The sequence below is a fragment of the Neodiprion lecontei genome, chromosome 2 (genome assembly GCF_021901455.1).
Source record: "Neodiprion lecontei isolate iyNeoLeco1 chromosome 2, iyNeoLeco1.1, whole genome shotgun sequence".
Classification (NCBI taxonomy): domain Eukaryota; kingdom Metazoa; phylum Arthropoda; class Insecta; order Hymenoptera; family Diprionidae; genus Neodiprion; species Neodiprion lecontei.
The window spans coordinates 2095991-2123837 of NC_060261.1; the positions used below are offsets into that span (position 1 = coordinate 2095991).

The following is a 27847-nucleotide window of genomic DNA, read 5'->3' on the forward strand; positions in this document are numbered from 1 at the left end:
ACGGGGTTCGGCTGTTCGAACGAGCCGAAGCTGCGAGATTGCAGCTACTTTACCAAACACCGACGGCGACCTCGCGATCTGCGAAAGATCGCGAAACGCGGATCAAGCCGCGTGTATGAAACGCATTTCGCTAGTGCGCGCAAGGATAACAAACATCTGCAGGGTATGTTTTGAAATCCTTGCATCCCAGCTACAATATACCGGTAGTATCCGCTTCGTCGGACATCATGTGCGATCATGTATCTCCAGATTTCATACCCTGCATGTCGGAATCGATCGTATCGAGATTCTCCTGCATTTCGGGATCGAGCTGCGTACGCGCATGTCGCTTCGTGCTGCAGTTCCTCTTGCGAAGGACCGAGTTGAAAAATTCCAAGGATTTTGGCCGCAGGAAAAGGCTAAAGTAAATATAACCAGATTTCGTTCGTTTCCCTCCTCGACGTTCCAGTGCATAGTCAGGGAATCCGACGATCCTTGAAAAGGGGGGAAAAGTATGACTGACGGATGACGTCGGACATCGCATACCTACTTTCAAATCTCTTCCTGCTTTTCCGACGATGACGATTAGAGTCTCTTATCACATTCTCCTAGGCGTGCAATCGCTTGATGTAACAAGCAATTCAAGTCAACATCACCCGTAAATTGTACCTCGAGACACATGCTGGAGTATAAAATGTATAAACTTATTTTGGAAAAATGATACCTAGTAAATTGCCGAGGTGAGAGATGCAGGAGAGTATAACGAAGTGATAATGAAAAAGAGATTGAAGTTGGTAACGTTAACGTAACGATTCATTTTTAGCAAACAATCCCTAATTACCGAATGTAGGATCGTCTCAAATTGAGTACGAATCTATTTTTAACCATGCAAAGACTTTCGTATTCAGATTTTGGAAACTAAACTCCTTCAAAGTCGTTCTAAACTTTGAATACAGTGATTTTAGTTTCAATATTTCGTTACTACCTTCAATCTGGTCAATAAAATGGAGTGAAAATTGAGAAGCGAGGAACGTGAAGAGATAAAGAGAGAGAGAGCAACAACTTCAGGAGTGGGGGTGGTGAAATGCTGAGTGATGGTGGGTAACGGAATTGTGGAAAATGAGCCAGAGCTGGCTGGCTTACCCCACAGTGAGTGCATTCGATGTGCAAATCGGTTTACCGGACCGTCGGCTGGCCGGCTCTCGAACCGTCCGGCGGGCCCGCCTTCCGTTTCCCGGCATAAAACAACATTCGTGTGGTGAAAACATCATCCCCTGCATGCGCTTAGAGCGAGTGCTACCGGGTAGGCAGACAGACCGTGGCCGCTGATGTGGAACGACAGGATGTTGAAAGAAGCGCGAGATATCCGCGCACGTTGGAGAAGGTTGCGGTAAAAATATTAAAACACTGCCATCAGCTGGCAGTCGGAATTCCCGCCTGTCGCAATTGCTGCCTTTTGCAAATATAGTTTCGTGCAATATTGCTGTACATGTATGACCTTAGGGTGGTCCGTATTTAGGGTGTTGACGAATTTTTCCCACCCCACTCCCCTGCTAATTTTTTCATATTTTTACCACAACTGGAAGATAGTCCGCTTTGTGATCGATGTTTCTCATGGAAATAATATGGGGAAAACTTTTTTCGCAGTATACATTTTATTGTAAGAGTAATAATGTCGAAAAAAATCTGTAACTAATAGGTTTTAGCGGGGATTAGTGCTGCTCATTCCGGAAAAAAAATTCACATCATCATACCAGCCAATCGTGACGAATCTGAAAATCTGAGAATTTGAAATAATTAGTTAATTGCTTTTGAATTATTTGAAGTTGATTTGGGGAGTGGGGTGGAAAAAATTCGTCAACACTCTAAATAAGGGCCACCCTAATGTATAACCTGTATATTGATTCGTAATTGCAAGCTCTTAGGCGAAAGATTCTGCGGAACTTTCGTTGTGGCTTTCGGTGATCGTTGGTATTCGGTGGTTTTAAAATAGCTCTCTTTCCCCGCCGTTCGGTATCGTGGTATACGTACGCGGTTGGTACATGGGGTTTTCGATGGTGTGCGTGGAGCGGTCTGCGTGCGGTGTTTGTTCAGCCGCAACTTCTCTAAATCTTTTGTGCACCGGAGGGTTGCAGTTGCACTAGTCTACTCTCTCGGACCATGGAGTCCCGTTGACGTCGTCGTTGTAATCAGCCGCGGAGATATAAAACTCCCAGACTTCCATCTTCTATTTAAGTTCGACCCCGGGCCACCAATACAATTGGTGGAAAAACACCTACGATAACGCGATAAAACGCTGCGACAATTTCAATCTGGAAATGGCAATCATCCGATGCAAAGACAGCAATAATCGTCAATTACTCACGATCAGACGCTTCGTGGTTCGGTCACGTTTCGAATGACAAATATTCCCAATATCTGGGAAAGGGATTGTGACTCGATCGTCAAGGGCCATAATTTCACAAATTTTTGCGCTAGGAGCGATAGTTCCAAAGTTATACGAGGACTGTCGTTGACGTCTTTCGTTGGTGCGGAGTGAAATTCATTTCGGAGCAATTCGGCCACCGGTCTTGCAGCGATACTGGAGTGCAGAGACTCGGGACGGTATAATATACCGGCCACCGGCGTCCGTCAGGAACGATCAACTATTAGGTGTTGGCATAGAGTCGTATCGTTTAGTCAGAACACAGATCAACTGACTAAAAGACACAGAGGCACGGCCAAGACAAACCTTAAATGCTTGCTAACCAAACAGTCGGTCTAAATTAGCCACACCTACTCAAACGGGTCTCTCTCTCCCCTCTCACCGAAACTCGGCTGCTTTCTCACTGCCCCCCCTGCACCTTTGCATACGTCACGGTGCCAGTTATTAACACGATGAGATATAATCCACACGTCCGTCAAATTAATTACGCTACAAACTGCCGGAATTTTTTACCCAAGAAGAAGAAATGCGTGTACAGGTCAATACCGAAATTGGAGAGGTAAAAAATCGTGTAGAAACGACGAATGCATGGAGACTATAAAGAAGCTCCTATAACAGTACCTATCAAAACTATAACCCAGTATTTGTTCGGTAAATATACAGAAGTCCCGAATGATCCAAATTACGTATATCCAGTAGGATAGTCTAAAATACACCAATATACCGTGTAATCGTCTAGATTACAACGGACGTCAAATAGAGACACGCGTGTCGCTCTGTCGCGATATGATAGGTGGAGGCTAGACTGGATGCAACGTATGGGAGTCTCGTTTGAGGTTCTAAGCTCTAAATGACAAGTTGACTATTAATAGGATTAGTCGCAGGAACGCACACACGTCGGGTTTATCCCGTGTGCCCGTGGGCACACACGCGTGCGTCTCTTCTGTGCTCCGTACCGCAGCATCCATGCGTGTGCGGTTCTGTACCCTAGCTCATCCTAGCACGGTAACTGCATCGGCATCAGCAGCAGCAGTAGCAGCATTCCAACACTAATAACTAAAACGTTTGGGAAATGGAGGAAGAGAAGCTGCTGCTGCTGCTTCTGGCGCAGGCACCGGATTTATTTCTTCAGCCGCAGACAATAAGGAAGGAAATGGCCGATATGTTTTCAATAAAAATAAACCAGCCGGATTTTCGGGGTTGCGCGACCTGCGACTCGCGGGGACTCAGGGGGGGAAAGTAGAGTGGGGTTAAAGAAAGTTTGTTTTCGTCTGGTTCAGATTGTGATGACGCGTATCCCCGGACCCCGCACGTCTCTGCACGGTCCGTGTCTCACAGCTTCGCTGCTCCTGATGGCAGCCTCTTACATCGCCCAGGATGTACTCGACGTACCCGCGGTACTCCGCAATGTCTATTTTCAGGGATTTCGAATACCCTCAAATGTCGAGTAATTACCGCGTGAGCGCAAAGCTCGGTGAAAAAGTAGATGCCTGGCCGCATCGATCAATCCTTGGTACCATTGGGTACATTATATTATGATTCAAGGAACTGTACTGAAACTCAAAAAATTGGCCACCTTGCAGAAATTTCTCATTCTACGATACGTGAGAACAGGAGGTTTTCTCAGTCGAATTAAACGTAGAGTTGGTATACAAATCGGTTCAGTTATAATTGTTTCCTCTGAGACTGGGGGTGCGATCACTGAGGGGGTAACCCATTGTGCAGAATCGAGGGACTGAACGAGGGCAGGGTATATACGAATTATGCAACGACAACCCTATCTGTCCGCACCAACCGCAGCGTATATGTATATTCGGCTGGCAGAGTATTATACTCAGTCCAGATAATCCTGGCTGTCTATTGATATGCTGATGAAAGGACTTGTCGCGTGAAATTGCCACCCGGTGCAGTGTGTAAGGCTAATATAGCGGTACACACAAACGTGTCTATACTATGATCGCAGCTTCCAGCATATGTACACCCCATATCTGCACACCATGGGACGTGGTATGATAATTCCCAACGTTTCGTATCACCGCAAACGCCTACCGACAATCATATCTTCAACGAGCAGCAGGTCTCATCCACCTTTTCCAGGGTGTCTTGACCCCGTTCACTCCATCTCCTTAATTCTCGTCCTATGTGGACGTTTCTTTTTTCATTTTCATACGTAAACGAAGGCGAAGCGCATGTGGAATGCGACATTTTGTATCATGTTTATGGCGTACCTTATACCTATGCAACGAAAACTCGAAGTGCACGACGGTGCTGGTGTTATCATTTTGATAAATTTCGTGGATGCCTGTTGAGCTGGAACAACACCCATCGAGTATGAATTAAGACCTTCCTTACGCGCTAAGAAAACATCCTCAATTGGCGTCCCGGCCGCGCTTCTTCGCTTGTATTATAATCTCGACTACTTTACGACTTCGGCATGCTTCGGCCAAGACATTATAACGACGTGCATCGTCGTGCTCTTAACAACGGTTTTACTCTCGTCACGGGTTTGTATTATTTCACGCGGTAGTATCTCATCGTTCGGCCTATCGTACGTCTTCTGATGGATACTTCACTGCTCCGTTGTGGAATTCAATCGTCAACCTTGATAGTTCTCATTCGCGTGGTGGAGGTGCATGTCACTGCGCTACCTGCAACCCGTAAAGCCGAGAGAAATCCGGAAAAGCCGACGACGTGGTGGGTACACTGGGGGCTTTCATTCTTCGATATTGGATCTAGACGGGTATTTGAAGATACTCCATTCAGGGAACTCACTTCTTGTAGGTACAGGCAGAAAAAGGCGTCGCTGATGTGCGTGTGTAAGAGGCTGAGGATGGATGAGGCAATTGTGGCAAACGGTAAGCGGGAGGTCGACGATCTTTCTACTAGTGACAAGTGCATCAGCATCTCACCACATTAACCGGCGAGAGTTTAGTTCGTCGTGCCTGCTTTTAGATAAATTTCTCATTCTTTTCAACATTCCCCGAAATTCTTTGCTCGATTAAGACGCGCTCGTCTCGTTCTTTGTGAATACGTTCAATCCTCTGTGGGCTGATGTGAATTGATCAGAAAATGGACAACAACATTTTGTTTGCGGCCTATATATTGCGGGGGCACAATACGGGCACCCATAATACCAGAAATTCGTTCGTCGAGCAGAATAGGACCCCGAGTTGCGTCAGAGTGGATTATGTCTGAGATTAGGAGCAGGTCCCAGCTTTGGTGCTTTGTTGCTCCCAGTGGTAACTGTATTAATACAAGCTTCTAGGTAGGCAGACAGATTCTGAGTTTATATTAAATAAACTCCTATCCGCGAGCGCCAACACAAACGTGAATTCGAATCCTCGAATGGGATTATTTTACGTATACGTATACTATATCTCTAAATTGTCAAATAGAATGTGTCATTTCAGAGTTACGTGATTATACTTATCGTCTCCATGGTTATCGATGTTTAACCGAATTCGGAAACCACTGCGTAAACAGTATAGCCATACTGTACCCGAATCGTCGTAGCAAAAATCAGTATGTTTAACACGGTGTCCAGTAAAAAATCCGTAAAAAATTCAAAGACATTTCCAAGACCACTGGACATCATATTAAACGATTCCTGTACGCAATCCATCTTCCGATTCTGCATTCTACTACCAAACTATGTCTAATCACTGACGTTTCGGTATTTGGTATTTGATGACGTTCAGAAACATGATTATGAAAATCGGAGTGCATAAACAGACAAAATGGAACTCATCAACACTGCAACATATATGCAGTGCAGTTACGAACGGATATGTTTGCCCGTGAGTATTATAGGTATACATGCATCTGCTGCAGGAGCTGAACCCAGGAGCGTGCCCTGCACCTACATATATCAGGAGCACCGACCTTACCTAATAACTATATTATGCCTTCCCGTCCTCCGCGAGGCCAACCTGATGTTGTCTCGAAAAGCAATCCGTGTCGCGTAGAATAACAGTCAGATCTGCCCTGGAGTATAAGGTGCAGGTTGAACTCTTTCTTTCCACTTCTCCTTCTACTCCAGCTAGCTTTACTTCTTTTCTCTTTCGCTCCGGCTTCCGAGCCAGTGTCTCTTGCTTATCTTATGCTCGCTTACTTTACCATCTCACTCGCTCGTTCTTTTTCTGTTTTTTTCTTCTTTTCTTATCTGGTGGTGGTTTAGACACACACGCGTAACGCGTGTTAACTTTAGACTCGAAACGGGCCGGTGTGTTTGGCCACTGCCCATTGGTCCCCCATTAGAAACGTATTATTACCTGAACCGTTGCACAAGACATTATATGGGGATAAAATATTTTCTTAACGAATAGTACCGACCATCTTGGAGCTACCACTTCTCCTCCTTCTCCTCCTCCGTCGTCTTTTCTCTAATCACCGCGTTACAGGTGAACTTGTTATCCAAGAACGTGCGTGGATTTGGAATGAAACCTACTCACGATTGCCGATAAATTTCCATATGATGAGGAACATTTTTGGAATACATAAAATACGGGCTTCAAAAGTTCGTGTGAAATATCACGTGATCGAGTTGAATTTTCTGACGGTATACCGGGCATTGTGCTTTATATATACAGAGAGAAAATTACTCTCGCGGTATAATACGAGTGGAAAGTGATGGGTACATGTAATACCTACCCACCTACCTACCTACCTACCTATACGATGCGGAGGAGTGTGAAAAATAATTTCCCGTCGATATATGGGGCGGTTATAAAAATATTATCGTAGGGGTGCGTGCGTGAGTGAGTGAGTGAGTGAGTGAGTGAGTGAGTGAGTGAGTGAGTGAGTGAGTGAGGGGTTGGCCTCTCTTTCAGCGGTCGACGAGCGGTCGATACGCCACGGCTCTTCCCCGAGGCTTGCCGAGTCTGGTGGGGCGCAGGGGGCACAATGGGGCGAAGGGGGAGGGGGGTGTGGCATTTGAGGACCCTGCAGGTTGCCTGTGGAATACCTCGTGGCCATCGCCATTGGCTGTCATCGCGCAACGTGTCAAGCATGGCGGCCTCCTCAACATCGTTGGAAGCCAAACGGTACCGCACCGTCACAGTCACGCCACTATGTAACTACATACGGTATACTACACTCTTTTCCCACGTGAACGGAGTCATTGTGTCGTACCCATTTCTGCCCCTAATCATGCAGAGACTGCCTGGGAGTAGCAAACGTGAGATAAATGGACTTCGAAGGTCTATCGAGTCTCCCAAGTATAAGCGAAAGGATGATTACATCCACTCCGTCGCGGAGAAGCATCGAAATGTTGTAAGTTATACTCGCGGAATTTGTCGGCTGTGATTCGGTGGCTCATTCTTGTCACATGGACCAGAAACGGAATGATGAATGCACGGATGTACCCGATGATATACACGTGTATCTATAAACGGTGACAGTGCACACCGAGCTGACTGGGTACGCATGACGTACCTGCACTTGGATGGTAGAGCTGCGGGGTATAAGCTCGTTTCGAACACAGAGCTTGCGCGAGGAAGATTGATGAGATGTGTTTACCGCTAACTAACCGGCTGCCTAACCAACGCCATCAGACACGCTTCCTTCGCAGTGCATGGCGGCTAACTCGACTAATGCGACTCCGTAAAGTGAACCCATTGAGAGAGCGAGGAAGAGAGAGAGAGAGAGAGAGAGAGAGAGAGAGAGAGAGAGAGAGAGACTGTGGGGCGCACTCCAAGCGACCCTCGAGTCGTGGGATGGATGCTAGTGATGCAGGAGGACTTCGAGGAGGAACGGGCGACGACAAATTGCTCGAATTCCACAGAGTTTCGCGGCGTTAAACTCCCAATCTGTACGTCCACACGTGTCTATATGCCGCATATGCCGTACCCACGCGTTTACACCGCAACCGAGAAAAGACGAGCTGGGGTCAAACGTCACGCGTCGTTAAGGGAACCACCAAGCTCATCCTCAGGATGCTCATCTCGACACTGTTACAGACTTTTTACGCTACACGCGTACACGGATATGGATCCCGACGTCTTGTGATTGATGGGCTTTGAATTAACCGAAATATTTCGCAGTGTAGTGTAGAAGGTATCCTGATTGTAAAGCTCTACAAAGTGTATTAATACACTTTTCACTCTTCGTGAAAACGATACTCCAGAAGCAAAAAATTTCACTGCAATCTTCTTAGACTCCAAATGGGATGATGAGTGATTCACGGAATATTCAACATCTAAGAACTTAACACGCTGACCGCAAGGATTGCAGATCCAAGGACTTCACCAGTAAGCAATATCATATATCTGGTTAGAAAGGATCAGATCAGAGTCATACATGGATTGGCTGAAATGGGTTTTCCTCGATTTTCCGGAATGACAGTCGCACCCTTGTGCTTAAAAATGATGAGACGAATTAATGCCCACATGGCACAGGGTCCAGTCATAAGACTACGTAATAGTCGATCTGGGGCTGGCATATTGATGGCTACATCTCCGGAGGTAGGTATATAACAAAGCGTATATACGCGGGCTAAAACCGCCGCAGTGTGGGCTCCTTGGATTTCGGGTTCGCCGAAGAAGAAGCGGTTTGAAATGTAGAAAGGTTAACTACGGAGTTTATTCCTGGTTGAACAAACACAGGGATGGTCGCGTGCGCCGCGGCCGCCCACATATTTATAGATTTTATTTCTTTTACTTCACACGTTTCACGTATCTACATGTATATATGTACATGTATACGCCATGAGCTCCTGCGTGCGTGTGTTCCCCGCCTCCGTCCTCGCCGAGGTCTTTCTCGGTGTTCGTATTCCTCTGCGTACGTGTGTCTCTTACAGTACGGGAACGGCTGTAGCAACTATACTGGATGAGGAGACTGACGGTCGACGGACCGCGGACACGGACGGGAAACCATAGAGACACCGTATAAAGACCAGAAACGGTTATGGCCTCGGCAATTAAAGGCCGGGTTTAACAGCCCGATAAATGTTTCGACGAAACTTTAACATCTCCGTTTACCTCGAGGCGTGACTACATTACCAGCGCGGGAGGGTGAAAAATCCCCAACCTCCCTCCCCTCTCAAACACGATGTACCTAGTACCACAGCTGGATCCAGTCCACGTGAGAAACTCGCCGAATGTATAATCATTTTTACAGAGAATCCAACATTGGAATTTTTTCATCTTGCGGTAAACCAAGGTCAGAAATTGAGGACCGATCGTCAGTATCGAAGTGACATTTGGAAAACCCCTTGAATCTTCAAGACGCACATTTGACGTAGCTCCGGTGTAAAATAGAACGGTGGAGTCATGGGTTTCAGACGATTTTCTACCGTAGCGTACAATATAAGCAGAGCGATAATACAAATGGTGAAAATTTCTACAACTAGGCAAGCAAAGACGTATACGTGTGCGAAAAAGCATCCATATATATATATGTATATACAGATTCTATAATCCAATTGAGAATGGGGATGGGCGATTGTTCGGCAGAGTCCAATTGTCGAATTGTGACGGTCTGTTATTTTTCTAATTCGTGCGAGTCTGCTGCAGCGGGCTGTTCGCGTACACCCCCGTCTTGTTTTCATTGGCCGTGCTTAAGGGTGCCGGTTGTTGTTTCATCCCCCTGGCCGCCCTTCGTTCTCGCCGCTGTGCTGACGGTGACGGTGACGGTACAGTATGCCAAGCCATTCGGGACTGCTGGCTGATGTAGCCTCGAGAACGAAGGTTATACCCAAGGGTGACAATGCTTCCACGAGTGTTATTCTAACGCCACAACGAGCAACTCAGACCGAGAGGGCAACCAGCGACAACCGACGAACGGCGAATGAAGACCAAGTACACGGAGAACCCGGAGAACCGAGGCCCGGGCAGCCTTCTTTCTTCCCTACATCTCAGCGAACTCAAAGATCCGCATACACGACGACATGCCAAATGTCCATTTGCAAGTGAATGGAACCGGTCAGAAGGAACCTTTCTTTTATTCAAAATGTATGACCGAACTGGTTTCCACCAAGTACAATCACCGATGGTTAGCGAAATTGCAACCAATGCTGCACTTCCATCAACGCCACTGACAATGAACTGAAAAGTCGAAGGATACTTGAAGGATAAAGTAACTGCGCTACTTGCCTGTATCCTATAGTGTGGTATGTATGTAGATGCCCGCTAGGTGAGCTTGAAATACACCCTCGGATTCCGGCCCATCTGTAACAACAAACTCGGACTATGCATTACTTCCCTTCGCCAGAGCTCTCCCGATTTTCCCGGCCTCATCCCGTAACCTCATCTCCGTACTACGGGGTCTTGCAGGAAACATTGGCGAATACGCCATTTGTCGCACGACCTTCTCCGAACCTTGAGTTCAGAGTTGACTGCTGTAAATGTATATTCGGAAATAGAAATAGTCGTGCAAGGACGGAATGATTGAATCGTGAAGGTTGCGGTGTTTTTGTAAATTATGTAACAGTGGTAAAGGGTACCGTGCCGTTCCTATCATCACGTGTCAGGTTTGTTCATTGAGATAAATAAAGAAGAAGATGCTTGATCTCGATAAATATGATGAATAGATCAGTCAATCTTCTTGCGGTTATATGAAGATGAAACGAATGACAGGTTTTCACGTGGTTCTGGTTTCCCTCTTCAGAGGAGAACTTTGTTTCATGTATCGATTGAATCTGAAGGTTTATACACACGTAAGAAAAAAAAAATACCCATGATTGATTGAACCAAACCACTTTCATTGAAAATGATTGTACCATGCGATAATCGAAGTTAAGATCAAAATAAAATACACGCATCATAATTTCGGTTTAACCAGCACCACGTGTGCAAAATCGTTCTTGCTAATCTTGGTTATCGAATAAACGGACCAAGCTTATTAGCTACAACATTAAACGATGATGATATATCTTGGATTTTAGTAACCTGTTAATGTCGAACAGTATAAAATTTTCGAGCGGAATGGTAGCGTAAATTTTCACTGCAAGCAGATTAGCGATCGTGATAAAACGAAACTGAGGTGCATGAATGGATGAGAGAGAGGCTGAAAACTACGGGCACCGACCGAACGAATGAATGAATGAACGAACGAACGAAATGTAGGTAGATATAGTAGAGCGAGTAGTATAGTATTGTTTTGGTTATTTTGGCAAACCTAACACAACACCGTTTGTTGTTTAACAAAATAAATTATTTTGTCGCTTCGCCTCGCCTCGCCTCACCTCGCCGCGCCTCGCTTCGGTTCACCACATCTCGCTTCCCCCTCGCGATCCGCTCTTCTCACACTATCTTTGTATGTAGATACTGTGCAGAGTAGGAAGAAGCAGACTATACGACGCGTCGCGCTGTTGCTACTGCTGCTGCAGCATGTTGCTGGTTTGTAAGACACGCGCACTACTTCCATTACGAAAACAACACCATCATCCATCCATCCATCCACCCGTCTGTCGGCCACCGATTAGCACGCGATTCTATAATAGTTCCATGCACCATTCTCATCAGAATTCATAATCAGATCCTGCACAGTCGTATGCTCGTAGAGCCAAGCTGCGCATAAAGCGCATTGAACATACCTGACGCAAAGTACGGAAGCTGTCAAGCCGTCAATCGTTAACTCAGGATTTGTGGAGGAAAGCATCACGAAGGAAACCAATGGAACGAGTTAGGTCACAGTTGTGCAGACGCGTTCGGTCTTAACCAACCGATTGAGGTATCCGGAACGTTATAAGTAGTTAGACATTAATTGTTACGTCTAACTACTTAGAAAATTATAACGGTGGTGAAAAATCGTGGAACTGAATTCTTCGAATATGATATCGCGGTGAGGCTCTTCAGCTAGGTTGAGAGAAAATGAGAAGTAGTTAGACATTATCACGTCTAACTACCTACCAAATTATACGGGCGATGAAAATTCTTGGAATTGAATTCCTCGAATACGATATGGCGGTGAAGCTCCGCGGCCGGTTTGAGTTTGAGGGATACCCGAAAAGTGCGGATGGATCGAAGGGATATACGCGCCGACGGCGCCCGCGAGCACGAATATTTAGGGCTTAATGTTATGCGGTATCTACTGGCGCACTCTGTACACGTGGGCACACGTATGTAACCAACACACGACACGGGGTGGGTAATACGGAGCTTCCAAGTCAAGCTACGCGCTGACGCGTATTTATGTGAAACAATATTTGTGTTGGCTTCAAAAAGCGGACCACTATATCTCCGTCTCGAAGACGGCCCCCGTCTTCGCCCGGCTCGTTGGTTGAGCCCAGCCGCTCGAATGGCGATCCTGCGAGATTATACTTGACCCTTGAAAATCTGAAAGATATCAAGACCGCTTCGTACCAATCAAAATGCGCCCAAATCACAATGGGCTACTTCTTGGAATGCTCGAGCAATCTTGGAAGCCCATAATGGTACCTATATGCAGTTGCTTAGAGATTGGAGCGGTAATCTTGCAATTCTGCAACCATGACGAAGCTTTCGGACGTGAAAGTGCTTTCCTCCAGCTTTGGTGATGATGGTTGGTAAAGAGCGTATGGCCGATTTATCGAACACACATTGCGAAAGCACAAACAACCGCAGGGTCTTCGGCCGGTATAAGGCACCCTATAAGTATAATACTTGAGCTTTCTAAGTTGCAACGTCGTCGTCGCGAGGAAGACGGTTGCGGAGTCGGTGAGACGGCGGCGGCGGCGGCGGCGGCGGCGGCAATCCATTAGGTAGGAATCCCCTGGCTCCCGGCAGACACACCCTGACGCTATCAAAACACGCCTTAAAACTTATATTCCATCGGATGTGCGCCGGTGGTTGTGAGAAAGCCGCGTACGTGAGATAGAATAACAGAACCGTTGCTGAGAGAGGGAGAGTGTGCGTAGCGTAGTTAGCAGCGCTGCAGAGCCCGCGATGTTCCCTGTACTTGGGGGAACCGTCCGTAGGGACGTTGACGCGTATGACTACCGCGTTATAATTATTGCCTTTTCCCACCGAGCCATCAACTCTCTGGGTATACTGTTCAACATTTTTGTCGCTGCACATTTCACATGCTGGAGGATGGTTCGTTAAGGGGTTATAACCAGTCGCAGGAGGCCGGAAAGGAGCGATTTTTCAAGGATTTTGCATCAAGAGACATTTCAATTTTGTTAACATACAAATTTATATACATATTGGGGTAACGTTGAAATTCATTCTGATATTTTTTATTGGTAAACGTAATGATTTTTAAAGCTGCTATAGCCGATCCGCGAGAGCAGCACGTAAAAATGGTGTCTTTCGACGAGCAAGATATCTCTGGACTGAATCGTCGGAAATGAAAAAACAAAAAAGACTCAGTTAATATAAGGTATTATCTAGTCTTTGATCGGAGGAATAAACAAAATATTAATTGCTAACAACACGGCGGCTTCTCAAACAAATAACAAATGCATTTTCCATAAAAAATTTCGCCTTAATTTCTTCATAAGATGGCAAATATTTATTAACGAGAAAAGGCTTCGATTAAAGACTGAAAGATATATTCACAAAGCTTGTGTAAAAATTTGAGACCGATCTTATCAGCCGTTTTCGAGAAACCTTGCTCACCGACTTTGAAAACATAGTTTTGAGAAAAAGGCGTTCATAGTTTCAAAAGCACTTTCAAACGCTCCGAGACGCCTTTGCAAACGTGCGCGTAACATCGAGAATATTTCTCGGGTCGACAAGAAATTTTCTGTGTATACACTTGAATATGTCTACATTACGAAATTGAAATTTTAAAAAATCGATTTTTGATAAATCTCGACTAGGTATAACCCCTTAATTACTCTAGCCTGCGGGACAACGTGCCCGTAAGCGACGGTCATCGGAACGGCTTGAATTACGATGAGAACTAGGTACGGGAAATTCCTAGGGTTTAGTGGGTGCAGAGGCGGTAGCTCGCTCAAAAAATAACCCATTGGTATATGGCAGTCTAGCCGCAGCAGAGCAACCGAGCCTGATGTATAATACGGTGAATGTGTGGTATACTGGAATTCCCCGCAGTGCCAGATGTTTATAAATCGAGCTCGAGTCTCAAATTGTTTAATATAACCCGCATAGTTACAGTCTTCCGTTGTTATTACAACGGCCGAGCGGGGGATGTAAAAGAAGTGTCAATTTATGGTAAACAATTCCGCCTAGTGGAGGAATCGTTAAATTGAGATATCACGCGCACATGATATACTGCAGATATGGCTGCTCCGAAAGTATCGAACTTTTTTTCATAATTATTCACGACATTCTATCCTGAGCGTTCTATTATATATTCGTTTAACGAATAATTGCCTCTTTATGGAATATCATGCATTCACGTTACCAGATTATTCAAAAAAAAAAATAAAAATGTTTCATAAAAATGAACTTCCCACGAGACATTAATGTGAAATTTTGAGCTAGAACGCCATTACAAAGGTCTTCTAAGTCACATAATCTTAAATTCATTTTTATGCTTAAATACACGTAACTTTCGAATTACCAATTTAATGAAGTTCAAAGTCATTCAAAAACTAGGTTTCAAATACGGGCCGGTTCCATATTCAAATTCGGATTTCATCACGAATGCCGGTCAAAGAATTGAGATTGATTGCGTGGTTTCGCCATCTTGCGTAAAAATTATAAGACTTGATTTACCGACGGGTAACGGAATCACAGATCAGTTCATCCAGGAGCGAAGGTAAATCGTCCAATTGGTAACTCTTGTTCTGACGTACCGACTGATACCGTCAACATTGTCACTCATAGAGCTGTACAGTTTATGGTCCAGAGCGTGGTCCAGAGCTGAAACAAAATCGCACGAGGTTAAGCAGCGTGGAGTCAAGTGTGGTTTCAATTTTTTGATTTATCGTTTCCGCGAGGAATATTATTGCAGAATGATCATTCCAGTGCGTTGTTTCACCTGCGGTAAAGTGATTGGCAACAAATGGGAAGCTTATCTTGGCTTACTGCAAGCAGAATATACGGAAGGGTAAGGACGCAACTTGCGAGCACGAACATAACCTATTCTATTCGGTGTCGAAAACATCAACAATAAATTTATCCTTAGAACTTGAATGAAAATTGTTCAACGTCTTTCGATACTCAATATATATGCAATACTACAATTTCGAATCGCCAAGTAGAAAATAATTAAAATATTCTTTCGGTAAATTCTCAATTAGAGTATCCAAACTCAGAACTGCCTTCAATTTTTTTCAGTGATGCCTTGGATGCCCTCGGCCTGAAGAGATACTGTTGCCGTCGCATGCTGCTTGGACACGTCGATCTTATTGAAAAATTATTGAATTATGCTCCGTTGGAAAAGTAACACATAGGAAATATTTGGGACAATGATTATTACAAAAGACAGTATAACTTTGTACAAGAATTCGGTTCACCTCTTGTCCATCGAGAAAGGTGGAAAGTATTCCATTGAACAAAATGATCACGAATGCCAGAATCGAATTCATTGCAAATAAAAAACATGCGAGGTTATTGAAAACAGGTCCTTTTTTTTGTTTTATTGAAAAAAAAATTGCTCAGCTTACATATACTTTGAATCGGTTACAATTGGTTATACCGGTCGTTTCTTCGAGTATCAACTATTCAAATATCGTAAAACATTCTTAGTTGTAACATCTTCATACATATAGTTTTCTATTTAAAGAAGAAATAGATCTTCATTCAATTTTGTAATCCGGATTTGTTAGAAGACTAATCAGTTGATTCGTATAAGTTGTAAATAATTATCAAACTATGATGCAGAAATAACAGTAATAGACTTCTAACGTATAGGGATTATTTTAGAAATAGACACCAAAAATATGACTTGGTATTGAATCAATTCAAAACTTTACAATTTATAAAAATTCCATGTATTGCTAACGCGAGAAATTTATTTATTGGTTTTTTCTATTTTCTTCTTTTTTTAAAAAATAACAAACGCTTCAATAACCTTATTATACTTTCTAATCCATAAAGGTATTTTCACATTTTCTCCCCCCCCCCCCTACCTCCTCGGTAAAATATCAAGACGATTTTGGCCTTAATTCATTCAGAAACAACTAGAAACTAAACAAAGCATAATTGTTTGTTTATTATCTAACAATATTGCAATTTTTATACTAAATCGCCGTTCGCGTTCTGCGAACTCGATTGTAGAAGATCGTATCTTGATTATTTAAAAAATAACTGCTTGAATGAAGTTCGTACAAAAACTCTTGAGTCTTAGGATTGTCTCTTCTATTTTCCTTGCACAACCTCGCATTAGTACCGACAATATTATTCATCTAATTGTCAATGATTTACCTTCTATTTAATTTTCATCCCCTGTTTTTCGCCTAATGATAATAATTTATTTACTCAACTTCCTAATACAAAAATAGATGAAATCTCTAATCTAATGATTCATTTAGAATTATTCGCATAACAGATCGTGTATGATCGAACAGTCCTAGTACCTATCACGGGTGAAAAAAATACTATATTTCATTATTATGATATACAAAAATTTTTTCCTATGGGTAATCTATTCCTTCGACTTTGATGTGATTGTAATGATGATGCGATGGTCTGTAGATGATGAGGCAAATATGGGGGCTGTCTTAGATAAATTTATCTAAGAATAATTGTTTTTTGTTTTTCAATAGGATTTGAAAAAAGAGCTTGAAATTCTCATTAATTGCGCGTTTACATTTAACGGTAGAGTTTGTTGACGAATAATTGATATTAAATATTAATCTTTTTCCGCCCCAATTTCATGTTTGCATAATAGATGACAAAAAAAAAAATGTTACGATTTCACTCAACGATTCGTTTACCGCCGACAAGCAAGTGTGCACAGTGTGAAAGAGCTTGAAAAATAGCGATAGTAGAATAGTGGAAAATAAATTTTACGAACTGTTATCAAAAACACGTGTAACATATTCGTAGCAAAATTATGAACAGTTAACAAAGTGTAAATCGAGGCAAGGCGTCGTCGCATAATTCAATTAAACAGTTATACGGATATGATTTACTTGAAGATGTCTAGTATGGCAGTGTAAGTTCCAAAGAGTAAAACCACCAGACCAAAAGAAGCCACGAGGATAGTTTTAACAATCAACCAATACCCTCGGCCAAATCCTTCGTCCCATCGAACAATCAGTTCGACGATTGGTGGCATGATAAGCCCCAGTATGGAGAAACACAGGGCGCCGATCAGTCCGACAAACGGCATTATCTTCGGTACTGCGACGGCCACTAATACTGAAATTAACAACGGTGGCGTGAGGCATGTATATAGGGCATTCCATGTCAAATTAGCAGCCCATGTACCCTACCTGATTCGATTCTGATCATGTTTTAGTATGATGTTCTTGTACCAATTCAAAACGATCTCAAGTTTTTTTTTTTTATTAGATTTTCTCTAGCCATTGGTGAAATTTATACAAAATTGCAAGCCATTTTTAAAAATCTTCGAAAATTCACACTGATCCTATGATTTGAAATGTGATTTTTAAGTAGCACACGATAATGGGATCTCAATATTTACTAAGTTTTAAGTTTTTCCATGTCGGATCCCCCCCCGCCTCGATCTATAAATAATTAGATTGCCGTATCACATTATTTTCATGATTCCGTGATCTATTTCGATTGGGGAATGGAGAAACTAAAAACTTACGAAAGAATAGTAAATACCGAGTTTCCATTATGGTGTGGTGCTTAAAAATTACATTTTCAGATTTAAAAAAAAAACGGAATTTTCGGAATTGATTTTTAAATTTTTTGAAAATTTCAGCGGTGGCTAAAAAAAATTTGAGAAAAATTCCGAGACCTTTTTGGGTCACTGTGAACATCGTACTAAAAAATGATTGAAACTGAAGATGATGAGGTATATATTGGCGGCTAATTTGACGTGGAATGCCCCATATGCAATCAATCGATTTAGAACGCCGAACAATGACGTAACGCTTAATTATTTGCACACTAACCAGCAGCCATTGCTAATCCTGTGCGAAGAAGGTAGTTTGCGATTTGCGGTTTCTTAAGGAAGCGTTCCTTTATACTGTTCCACGCGATTTCCAAGCACACGTAGAACTGCAGTCCGAATGTGCAGTAAACCGCGAGGGCGATCAGAACTTTGACAACTTGAGCAAGGCTGAAAATATACCCGATTATAAGTTATAATGATCAGCTCGACAGGTCAAATCGAATTCGAGAAGGCGATGAAACGGAGTGTTGAAAATCCTTACATGTCCTCTGGATTCAAATTCGTTATGATGTTTTCCTTGGTTCCATCTCTGTACGCTGCATACCCCATAAAACCGATCACCATGTATATCAGAGTTACGGCTGACATTCCCTGGTTCATAACTCCGCAAATACCGATGAATTGCTGGGGCGTTTTCATGTTGTTCTCAAGCGGCATTACAACACCTGAAATCATTAGTGTAGGTATACCGTACAGTATATATCATATTACATACTACACTACATTATACCCGGGACAATCTCTTGAAACTTGAAAATCAACCGCGCATGCGCGAGTTTTATCGGCTGTTCGTGCAGGCTGGCCATCCCGAGTTTCAGCCATCAAACTGTTTCTGGCGGCGATGTAGTTTATACGAATTTTCGAGGTTATAATCTCAAATAATTGAGGCAGTGACTCGGAAAGGTTTGCGAAGCTTTTGTTATTGGGTCGGAAAGCTGATTCTTCGAAGAACGGTCGGAACTTAATGCTTACGCTCTTTGAAAATTCAAACGTACACATTTTGTGTACGTTGGCCCGCCTGCATCGCAAACAAGAATATCGCTGCGGGAAGATTTCGCCGACCAATGAGATCGAATTATTTGGCGCATGCGCGGTTCATTTTCAAGTCTCAAGAGATCGTTCCGGTATATATATATAATACAGATTCTTTCGTAGATGTAAGTATGCGAATGAATTTTTTCTCACCTATAGCTTCTATCGCGAATATGGAGATACTGAAGAACGCCGGTAGAGTCGATACCGTCTCCGTAACCATATGTACCTCCGATGGCGGGTGCATGTTCATGACGAAGTAATAGAACGTTATCCCGAGACCCACCACCATGAAGGCGTTCGCCACCATGGAAACCGGCGCTAGGTACTTGAGGTTTGGTACCCAACTAAGTAGGACGAACGGCACTAGCAATATTGCTATCATCCCACGCTCCGCAAGTCCCTCACCCATGTGTACCGCTATAACTTGGTTTATGTTCTGGGCGATGATCACCGAGTAAACGGTGCACGTGCCGAAATAGGATACGAACAAACTCAGGTCGATTATCAACCTGGAAAATGATAAAACTTGATGAAGAGATCTTTCTCCTTCTTCGCAATTGACTGACTCTCGTTCGATTCGCTTACCTTACAGTCTTGGCGTAGGGTCTCGCCCATGGTGGACCGTTGGTGAACGCGCATTGGGCGACCTCTGGGAAGGACATGGTGGATTTTCGAGTCCTGTGATACAACTTGTGGGCACATTCGATCTACGCGGAAAAGGGATGATCAGAGACGAACTTATAGAATATTCCTCGTGTTTTTTTTTTTTTTTTATTCAAGTAATTTTAGGTGAATATACTTACGTACACGTACGCGCAATACGTGCAAATGAAACCGACGAATATTGTTAAAAATATGCCGAGTACGAGTCCTGCGCTTTTGAACGCGAACGGCATGCTCAACATTCCGGTGCCAAGACATGCCTTCAGTAAATGCGTGAGCGTGTCGCAGTTGCTGCAGAAATAATAATTGTCGAAGTTTAATTATTCGCGTATCGTGTTATTACTTATGTCCAAGGGCCCGGATAAATATGTGGGATTAAAAATGACAAAATATGTACATATAATATGGACTTTTAAAAAACTAAAATTAGTAGTAATCTATATGACATAAATCATATCAAAACAAAGTGTGTACTACTCGACAGTATCACTGTTTGAAAAATTTAACCAAACACAATGTCCCAGCAGGTCCACTCTATATTTATGTTTTTGTGATTTTAACATTTGATTTTTAATATTCAGTTGCTTTTTTTTCCCTTTAGCAATACATTAAAAAATTGTTAAAATGAACCAAAAATTTTAGTAGATCTACTTGGTAGATTGTTTTTCTAACCGTGTATTTGTTTATTTGTTATTTTTTACTCCATATTTTTTTTCCACATGTCTATATTATATATAAATATAGTTGAATTTTGAATGCATATTTATACAGGCACTGCTTGTATCTCATTTGTAAAAATATATGCGTTTTTCAGGATTTTACTCACGTCGTGGGATTCGGGTTGTCGCGTTCTTTGAAAGGGTCGAATCCTTTGTCGCCAGTCTGTCCGGTGGCTTCGACATCTCGCGCTGGGACCACTTGCACTTTATACCTTGACACCGATATAGAATATAATAATTAATTACATGCATACCTGGCGATGAAACGGAAGAGAACAGTTTTTACATAAATATTATTCATGTAAAAATATCTCGATACTTATTCGACGGAAAATTGCATTCAAGTGATTTTTTTGCCACCTTGAAGATTCCAATATTCGGTGATTATGCTCCATCAATCACGTTGTAATAATTCTACGTGGGTGCAATTTACGTGTGTGTGTGCGAAATAGATTCAGATGTTTCAGTAAATTTCCCCTGACATATATATATGTGTTCGCATAGGATATATCGAATTTGCATAAACGTAAGTATCACTTGACGTACACTAATTCAGAACGTACATATGAATGAGCACGAGCTGGGTTGAGAATGCGACGTGTAAATTATGTACCTGCAATATAAATTCGTCCAGGTTTGTCAGGTCTTGACATCGATTCTAATATTGCGCGATACAATTGCGTAACAATTTTGTGTTACAATATACGCGCGAGTGTTTAATTGTATTGTTTGTAAACTGCGGCGTAACGATACCAACATAATTTGCAAATTTCCATCGTGGGTCGAATGTGCGATTTAATTATAATAATATATATATACCTATATAAATATAATTATTACATAACTTTGGCAATTCGTCATTATAATGTAAATACGTGATTAGTAATGAGAATCATGCGTGTGATATTTATATTCATTATGTTTTATACAGTATACATTAATTAGCGTGCGTTTTTCCCTCGTGGAAATTTTCATTTTTTATGTACATACGTAACGTAATTGGTTATTGTACGATTAATTATTATAGTTTCGCAAAAACACATTTATCGACGATCTGTGTTTATTCTGTGATATAATTTATATAATACTTACTTGCCGGTCAAGGCTCCATCTTTTATTGCTGAACCATCCTGAGGAAGGAAAGTTTCCAACTCCGTGGCTGGAGGTTCGGTTGCGCTAACCTGCGACCCGAAAATAAAGCAGACAAGTTATACTTTCGTAGAATTAAACTTGCAAACAATTAACAAGTAAGTAAAATGTGAAGTACATCTTTAAATTCGAAGGCGAAATTTAATTATACTTCTTTTATCATAGACGCGAATAAATGACGAGAATAAATTGCCGAGAAAGAAATGTTGTTTTGTATATAATAACAGTGATCGGGACCAATTGTCCAACGGTTATAATAATTGGACTGTCGGCTGCTTCCTGCAGTTGATAAATCAATTTATTGGATAACGTGATTATAACCGTCATTTTATATTCATACCGAAGCGGTAAAGATTTTTCAAAGTTCCCTCAAATCGCGTAAAATTTTTAAGGGATCAATCCTAGTGTAACAAGTCGAAAAATAGCTGATATTTGCGAGATTTTTTTTTCGATGGTTAAAGTACGCTAATCATTCCGATTTTTTTATGTCAAATCAAAGCACCCGTGAAGAACAGAAAATAAATTTTCAAACGTTTGTTTTTATTTATTCACTTTTTCTTAGCATTGTTTTTAACGGTTATCTCGGACGCAACATTTTTCACGCCATTCTTTATCTAGCTATGAAAGATTTTTTTTAAATCTTCGTATTTTTCACAACGAAAAACTATCTAAAAAATAGATTAAATTCCATACCTTTTTTTTTCAAGCTGCCAAATAACGACTTTCATACTTATTAATAATCTTTTTACAAATTTTGTGGGGACTTCTCTATTTTCCGAGTCATTTTCAACCTTATAAAGTAAATTTTAAACAAAAAATAAACGATAAAAAATTTATTATCCATTTTTCACGAGTGCTTTGATTTGACGTAAAAATAAAAAAAAATCAGATTGATTAACATGTTTAAACCATGGGAAAAAAAATCGCGAAAGTAAGTTATTTTTTTACAAATCGTTACACTAGGATGATTTCTTAATTGTATTTCAAGCGGATGCTCGAGTTTGTACCGTTTCTTAATTACTGCTGTTATTGTTGTTAGAGATGATGATGATGATAATAGGGATCGTATTGTTATTATAATGAGACGACTTGCCATGCTTGCGAAGGTCCTCCTTTATCTCTGTTTCCAAATACTCCAGGAATCCGATGACGTTATACGTCTGAAATCAAGCGTTAATAACACATGTAAATCTTATGTTGTCAAAGCGTTTTAAATATATCAGTTTTAAAATATATATAGATATCGATCGGTGTTACAATCAAAAGATGCGATCATCACGTATCAGATACCAAATTTTCACCCGTTGTTTTATATATTACGAACCGGGTTGAGAATTCAATAGACAACGTTTGTTGTTTGAGTTGAAGTTAAGATTACGGTATCAAGATAAAATTGCATCAAAGTTTTTACATAAAACCCCTGGTTTTAGAATTCAAACAATGCAGCTACGTGATGTGTAGTCTGTTTAAAGAATTTCCGTTAAACGAATTACGAAGTCAAAAATAGCTTAACGTGCACCAGATAAGTAAAAGTCGAACAAAACTTGTTTGATAAATAGAAAGAAACAAAAAAAAAAAAAAATGGTTAGAATTTTGGTGTAAATATCATTAACTTACGATTAGTCACAACGACCATGGTCGATTACTTCTTTGAAATTAATAGAAGATAACTGAAATGAAACAAAACGAAAATCTTGCGCAAAGATTACACTGCTCTACAGATAATACATGTATTATCGTTTTTTCTTTTTTTTATTTTTTTTTCCTTTTTTTAATGCAAAAAGCTTGCAGTACGACACAAGAAATGCACTCTGACGGGTCGAAGTTCGAACTGCAGACATTGCATTAGTTATACCTATTTACTGAATATTACGTATCGATGCTCGGGAAATATACATAATTCTATTCGTGATTTCAAACTTTGCCTTCTCGGTTTTACAATATCGCGACTATATAAATGAAAAATTTTCTCGATGCGTTTACACATTTTTAAAATCAAGAAACTACGGATTTTTACATATTGTTGTTGTTTACTATACGTCTTTAAAACGAATGAACGAACGCAAGAAGATATTTTCTCCATTATGCGATACGCCTGAAGAAAGTATAAAATAATTTTCTGAAATTAAATTCAAACGACGTACAAACTTTCTCCTGCTACGTTTTTATACAAACAATTCAACTCGTTATCAAACTGAACAAACTGAACCTCAAGAATGTCATCTGCGTTGCAGTATCATACGATATAATCACACCGGAGCAATATAACGTACGATATAATGTGCAGCGAGTAATCAAGTCATTATCTGCGTAAATTACGACACCTGGTACATGATTACTTACACACGTTGAACGTTTTAGTCCGCAACGATAACCCATTTAATTTCGTTCTCAAGTGTTATCATTTTTTACTCGATACTATAAAGAAATTTTTAAAAAATAATTAATCTAACGTAAACGTTTCGTTGTTTGTTTGTTTGTTTGTTTGTTTCTTTTTTTTTGTTCCCCTATACTTGTTTACGTTCATTTTTCTAGCAATGCCGGCTGCTAATGCAGACACAATTATTGCGCAATGTAACCAAGAATATCAAAAGCATTATCGTATACGTATATATAATATATAACGAAAACCGCAATTCAGGTCAGGTTCTCATTTTTTGCACACATTATACGTAAAATAATACGACAGAGATCGTCGTGTGCCACCGAGTTGTGGGCGATTGCGTTGCGATATGCGTGATATTTCAGCGCGAAAGAAAAAAAAAAAATTAAAATAAATACGCGTATATGTGCGTGGCGAAATCGTAAAATGAATTTATCCTCTACTTATTTCTTCATTTTTCCTCTACAGATATAAGAAATATTTTGGCGGGACGGGCAGCCACGCGCTGTTAATCCGAATCAATTACGCGGTACTTGTGCGGCATCTAAATTCGTTTCACCATTACAACATTCATTGAATAAACGGGCGTGTCAGTCAACTGGTATAAAGAATAACGAAAATAATAAATATGTTGGAATGATAACGTAGTAATACATGTAGGCATATTACGATATGTTTCCAGCTGGAAGTTGGTAACGAAACGTTGCGGAAAAAATCTCACCACTTTCCTTAGTCTTGCAATGATTTTTGTGAATCTATGATCTCGAAATATTAGTGTTTTTCGCTCGAATTTCGAACAATTAAAAAAACGCGAAATAACGCTTTTTCCTCGGCGCGAATCGTTACGATAAACTTTACCTAACTTCGATACGATGATAATTCGCCATTTGAATATTCGCAGGAGCAAAGATGCAATAACAGGCATACCCGCTGCGATTCACGTTTACCACAAGGTAGAAATCATACGTGGATCTATTTTCGTATCTGATACATGCGGCATCCTAGGCCTCTGTCGTCTGATCGTCTTGGCTTGTACAATTGTGCGAATCTATTCGCGTTCCACACGTGCTAACGGTACGAATGGCCTCTACAGAAATAAGCGTACACCTACAACCTACTCAAGCGAAATACGATCGCATTGTTTTAGTTCTCTTTTATAATCGCGTTATACCGTATCTACCTTATTTCCTTATTTCTTCTTTTTTTTTTTCTACTCTTCGCCCGCTCGGTTAGATACCGATAAAGGTATCCGAAATATCTCAGCGTTGCGAATTTTTCAACTTTTCATACGAATATACGCTGCTCTTTCCTGTAATTAAGTGTATGTTTTTACATTCATTCTATGCGGATAATTGTTTGTTATATTTTATTATTGATATACCTACGGATAATTCCCGCGTCTGGGATTCAACGTTGCGAATTTTAAGATATAGCTTATTTCATCAGTATACATGCAGACTAGTGTGTGGCAAAAAAAAAGGTCTTTTCCTTCTCCTGGAAACAGGTTCAAAAGTTTCGTTTAGGTATAAAAATACGCCTGTTAAAATTTCATCTCACAACATTAACTTTAAGAGTTTGCGCATCGCACTTTTCTATTTTCCATTCAATTTGCTCCTTCTGATTTTTATAACCAGCTAACGATGCGTTGTACATAAAATTCACGGACATATTTTCGTAGAAAATTGAACGCTCTACAAAAAAGGTATCTTATCATTTAACGATAAATCTACTCTTTCAAAAGTTATTTGAGGTTAAAAATTATTTAAAGACCTTAATATGTTAATATCAAGAGCTCAAATTTTAACAGGCGTATCTTTATACCTAAATGAAACTTTTGAACCAGTTTCCAAGAAACAAAATAAAATGATCTTTTACAGCCTGATGCATGCATGAATACATTACATACGTATTGCATAACCCGTCAGAGCATCGATTATATATTATCGAATTGCTTATATACGCTTGGCATAGACACGTACAGTATAAGATACGTATGCAACGTACGTATCTATGCACAGCCATGTGTTACCTATCCTGTGTATATATGTATCAACATACGTAGAGATACGAGTATACCGAGTGCTGTAAGACCCGGTATTTACACGACGAGATATTCCGGCATATCGATAATGTATTCGAAATAATTTTACACCACGTACTACGCTATTAATCGACAGAGATGAAAAATAAGCAAATTTGTACACCTTTATATTACATGTGTATTATCGACGTAGTTTCTGTACGCTATCGTCGAATAATTGTATAGGACCTACACGTGCAGATAGCCGTGTTTTTTGCGCATGAGCAAACTTCACGTGGTGGGCTAACTTCACGTACTCGACGTCTGGCATCACAGCCGAACAGACAATCACCGAGGCATATTCTCTTCTCAATTTCATTTACTCAATAATCCTGTAAAACTTGCACAAGTCCAATGTCAAAGTGTACAATACGTACCATTACAAACTTGTCGCTGAAAGTTTGATTCGAATTTTCGAACAGTGTTCAATTCTACCAACCTGAGGAGAACGTATGAGAAAAAGAAAAGAAAAGCTATCGAATCTTGAGATTACGAAGTGACAGAGAATCGATTAGAAACAGATTATTGTACAGTTCGCGCTGGTTAGATTAAACCCTGGTATAGTCGTTGTTTCAGCCGGCGTCGAGACGCGATAATGAAATGCAAAAAGACAAAAGAATTAATTGAGAACGACAGACGGAGGTTTGTTGCATCACACACGCGGCGGTATCGGAACCGGATGGGTTAACCCCGCATTCAGAAACAGAGGCTACACGTGGTGGGTTTCACGCGGCTGATGCAACGACGCCATAAACTTTACGTCACGGAATTTATACCCTGCAGCCGATGATCCCTACGAATTTGGTACGGTAACGATGAAGTACACACGGTGTGTAAATCTGCACGTTACTCCGGAACAAAAACCAAAAAAGAAGAAAAGAAAAGAATCTATCCCGGCGTAGAAGGAAATCCACGCGGTGTTCGATGGTAATTTTTTTTCGCTATCGAACCATACCGGTTCTCGATTTACATGTTCATAACCGCACGTGTACATCATCGCATATGTTGGGTTCGAAAGAACAGAGGCAATAAAAAAAAAAATAAAAACCACACACGTAGTCTGCACCTCACGTTTAAAACACAAACCCACCTTGTTACCAGTTTTTTTTTTCTCCCTTGCGAACGGTGGTAAAGCGATGAAAAAAGCCACGGTAGCTTGCCGTCCCGAAAAAGCGACGACAACGACGACGACGACGACGTGCTCGAAACCACCTCCCGGACCGTAACCGGCCACCACGCTCATCAGGCCAAGTCTCGACACTAACTTCTCTAAATTCATACAAGGGTCGCAGACTACCGGAGCTGGTACCCCCACCTCAACCAAACCCTCCCCGCCCTCGAACCGATGACGACGACCTCCCACTGCATCGAGCTCGACGGCACACAGACGCGGCACCGTCGCCGCCGACTCCCACACCGCCTGCGGACTCGCGACGTGTGTGCGAACACGCGCAAGAGGCCGGATAACACACACGACACAACTGTTGTCCGAATCCACCTGTGTGGATACGCACGTTCGACCGATTCGGTCGGTAAGGTAGGATCACGATTTAGAGGCGGCTGGGTTAAACGGTTTCTCGTTATGAGACCGGCCGCGGGGCTGTAGGGGAACGGAACTCCGAGAAGCGGTGGCGCAGTCTGCCAGAAATAGAGTGTTTTCATTCTGTCTTTGAGACGCTGTTTCCTACAGCTGTATAATGATATTTGCCATTTAA

The 27847-nt window shown here is 41.5% G+C and overlaps 3 protein-coding genes across 2 annotated transcripts; 2 read left to right on the forward strand and 1 right to left on the reverse strand.

Annotated features, from left to right (window-relative positions):
• Positions 1-27847, forward strand: part of LOC107222284 — a 149378-nt gene that overhangs the window by 107737 nt on the left and 13794 nt on the right.
• Positions 15139-16814, forward strand: LOC107222286 (DNA-directed RNA polymerases I, II, and III subunit RPABC5). The gene is made up of 2 exons (XM_015661577.2): positions 15139-15340; positions 15571-16814. The coding sequence occupies exons 1-2, from the start codon at positions 15246-15248 to the stop codon at positions 15677-15679; spliced, it is 204 nt and encodes a 67-aa protein (XP_015517063.1). The 5' UTR covers positions 15139-15245; the 3' UTR covers positions 15680-16814.
• On the reverse strand, positions 15844-27404 carry LOC107222301 (proton-coupled amino acid transporter-like protein pathetic). The gene is made up of 10 exons (XM_015661597.2): positions 27223-27404; positions 22763-22829; positions 21613-21701; positions 20628-20732; positions 19942-20092; positions 19724-19845; positions 19289-19647; positions 18585-18768; positions 18324-18490; positions 15844-17598 (listed from the first exon to the last, which is right to left on the reverse strand). Exons 2-10 carry the CDS (start codon positions 22763-22765, stop codon positions 17366-17368), a joined length of 1413 nt encoding a protein of 470 aa, XP_015517083.1. The 5' UTR covers positions 22766-22829; positions 27223-27404; the 3' UTR covers positions 15844-17365.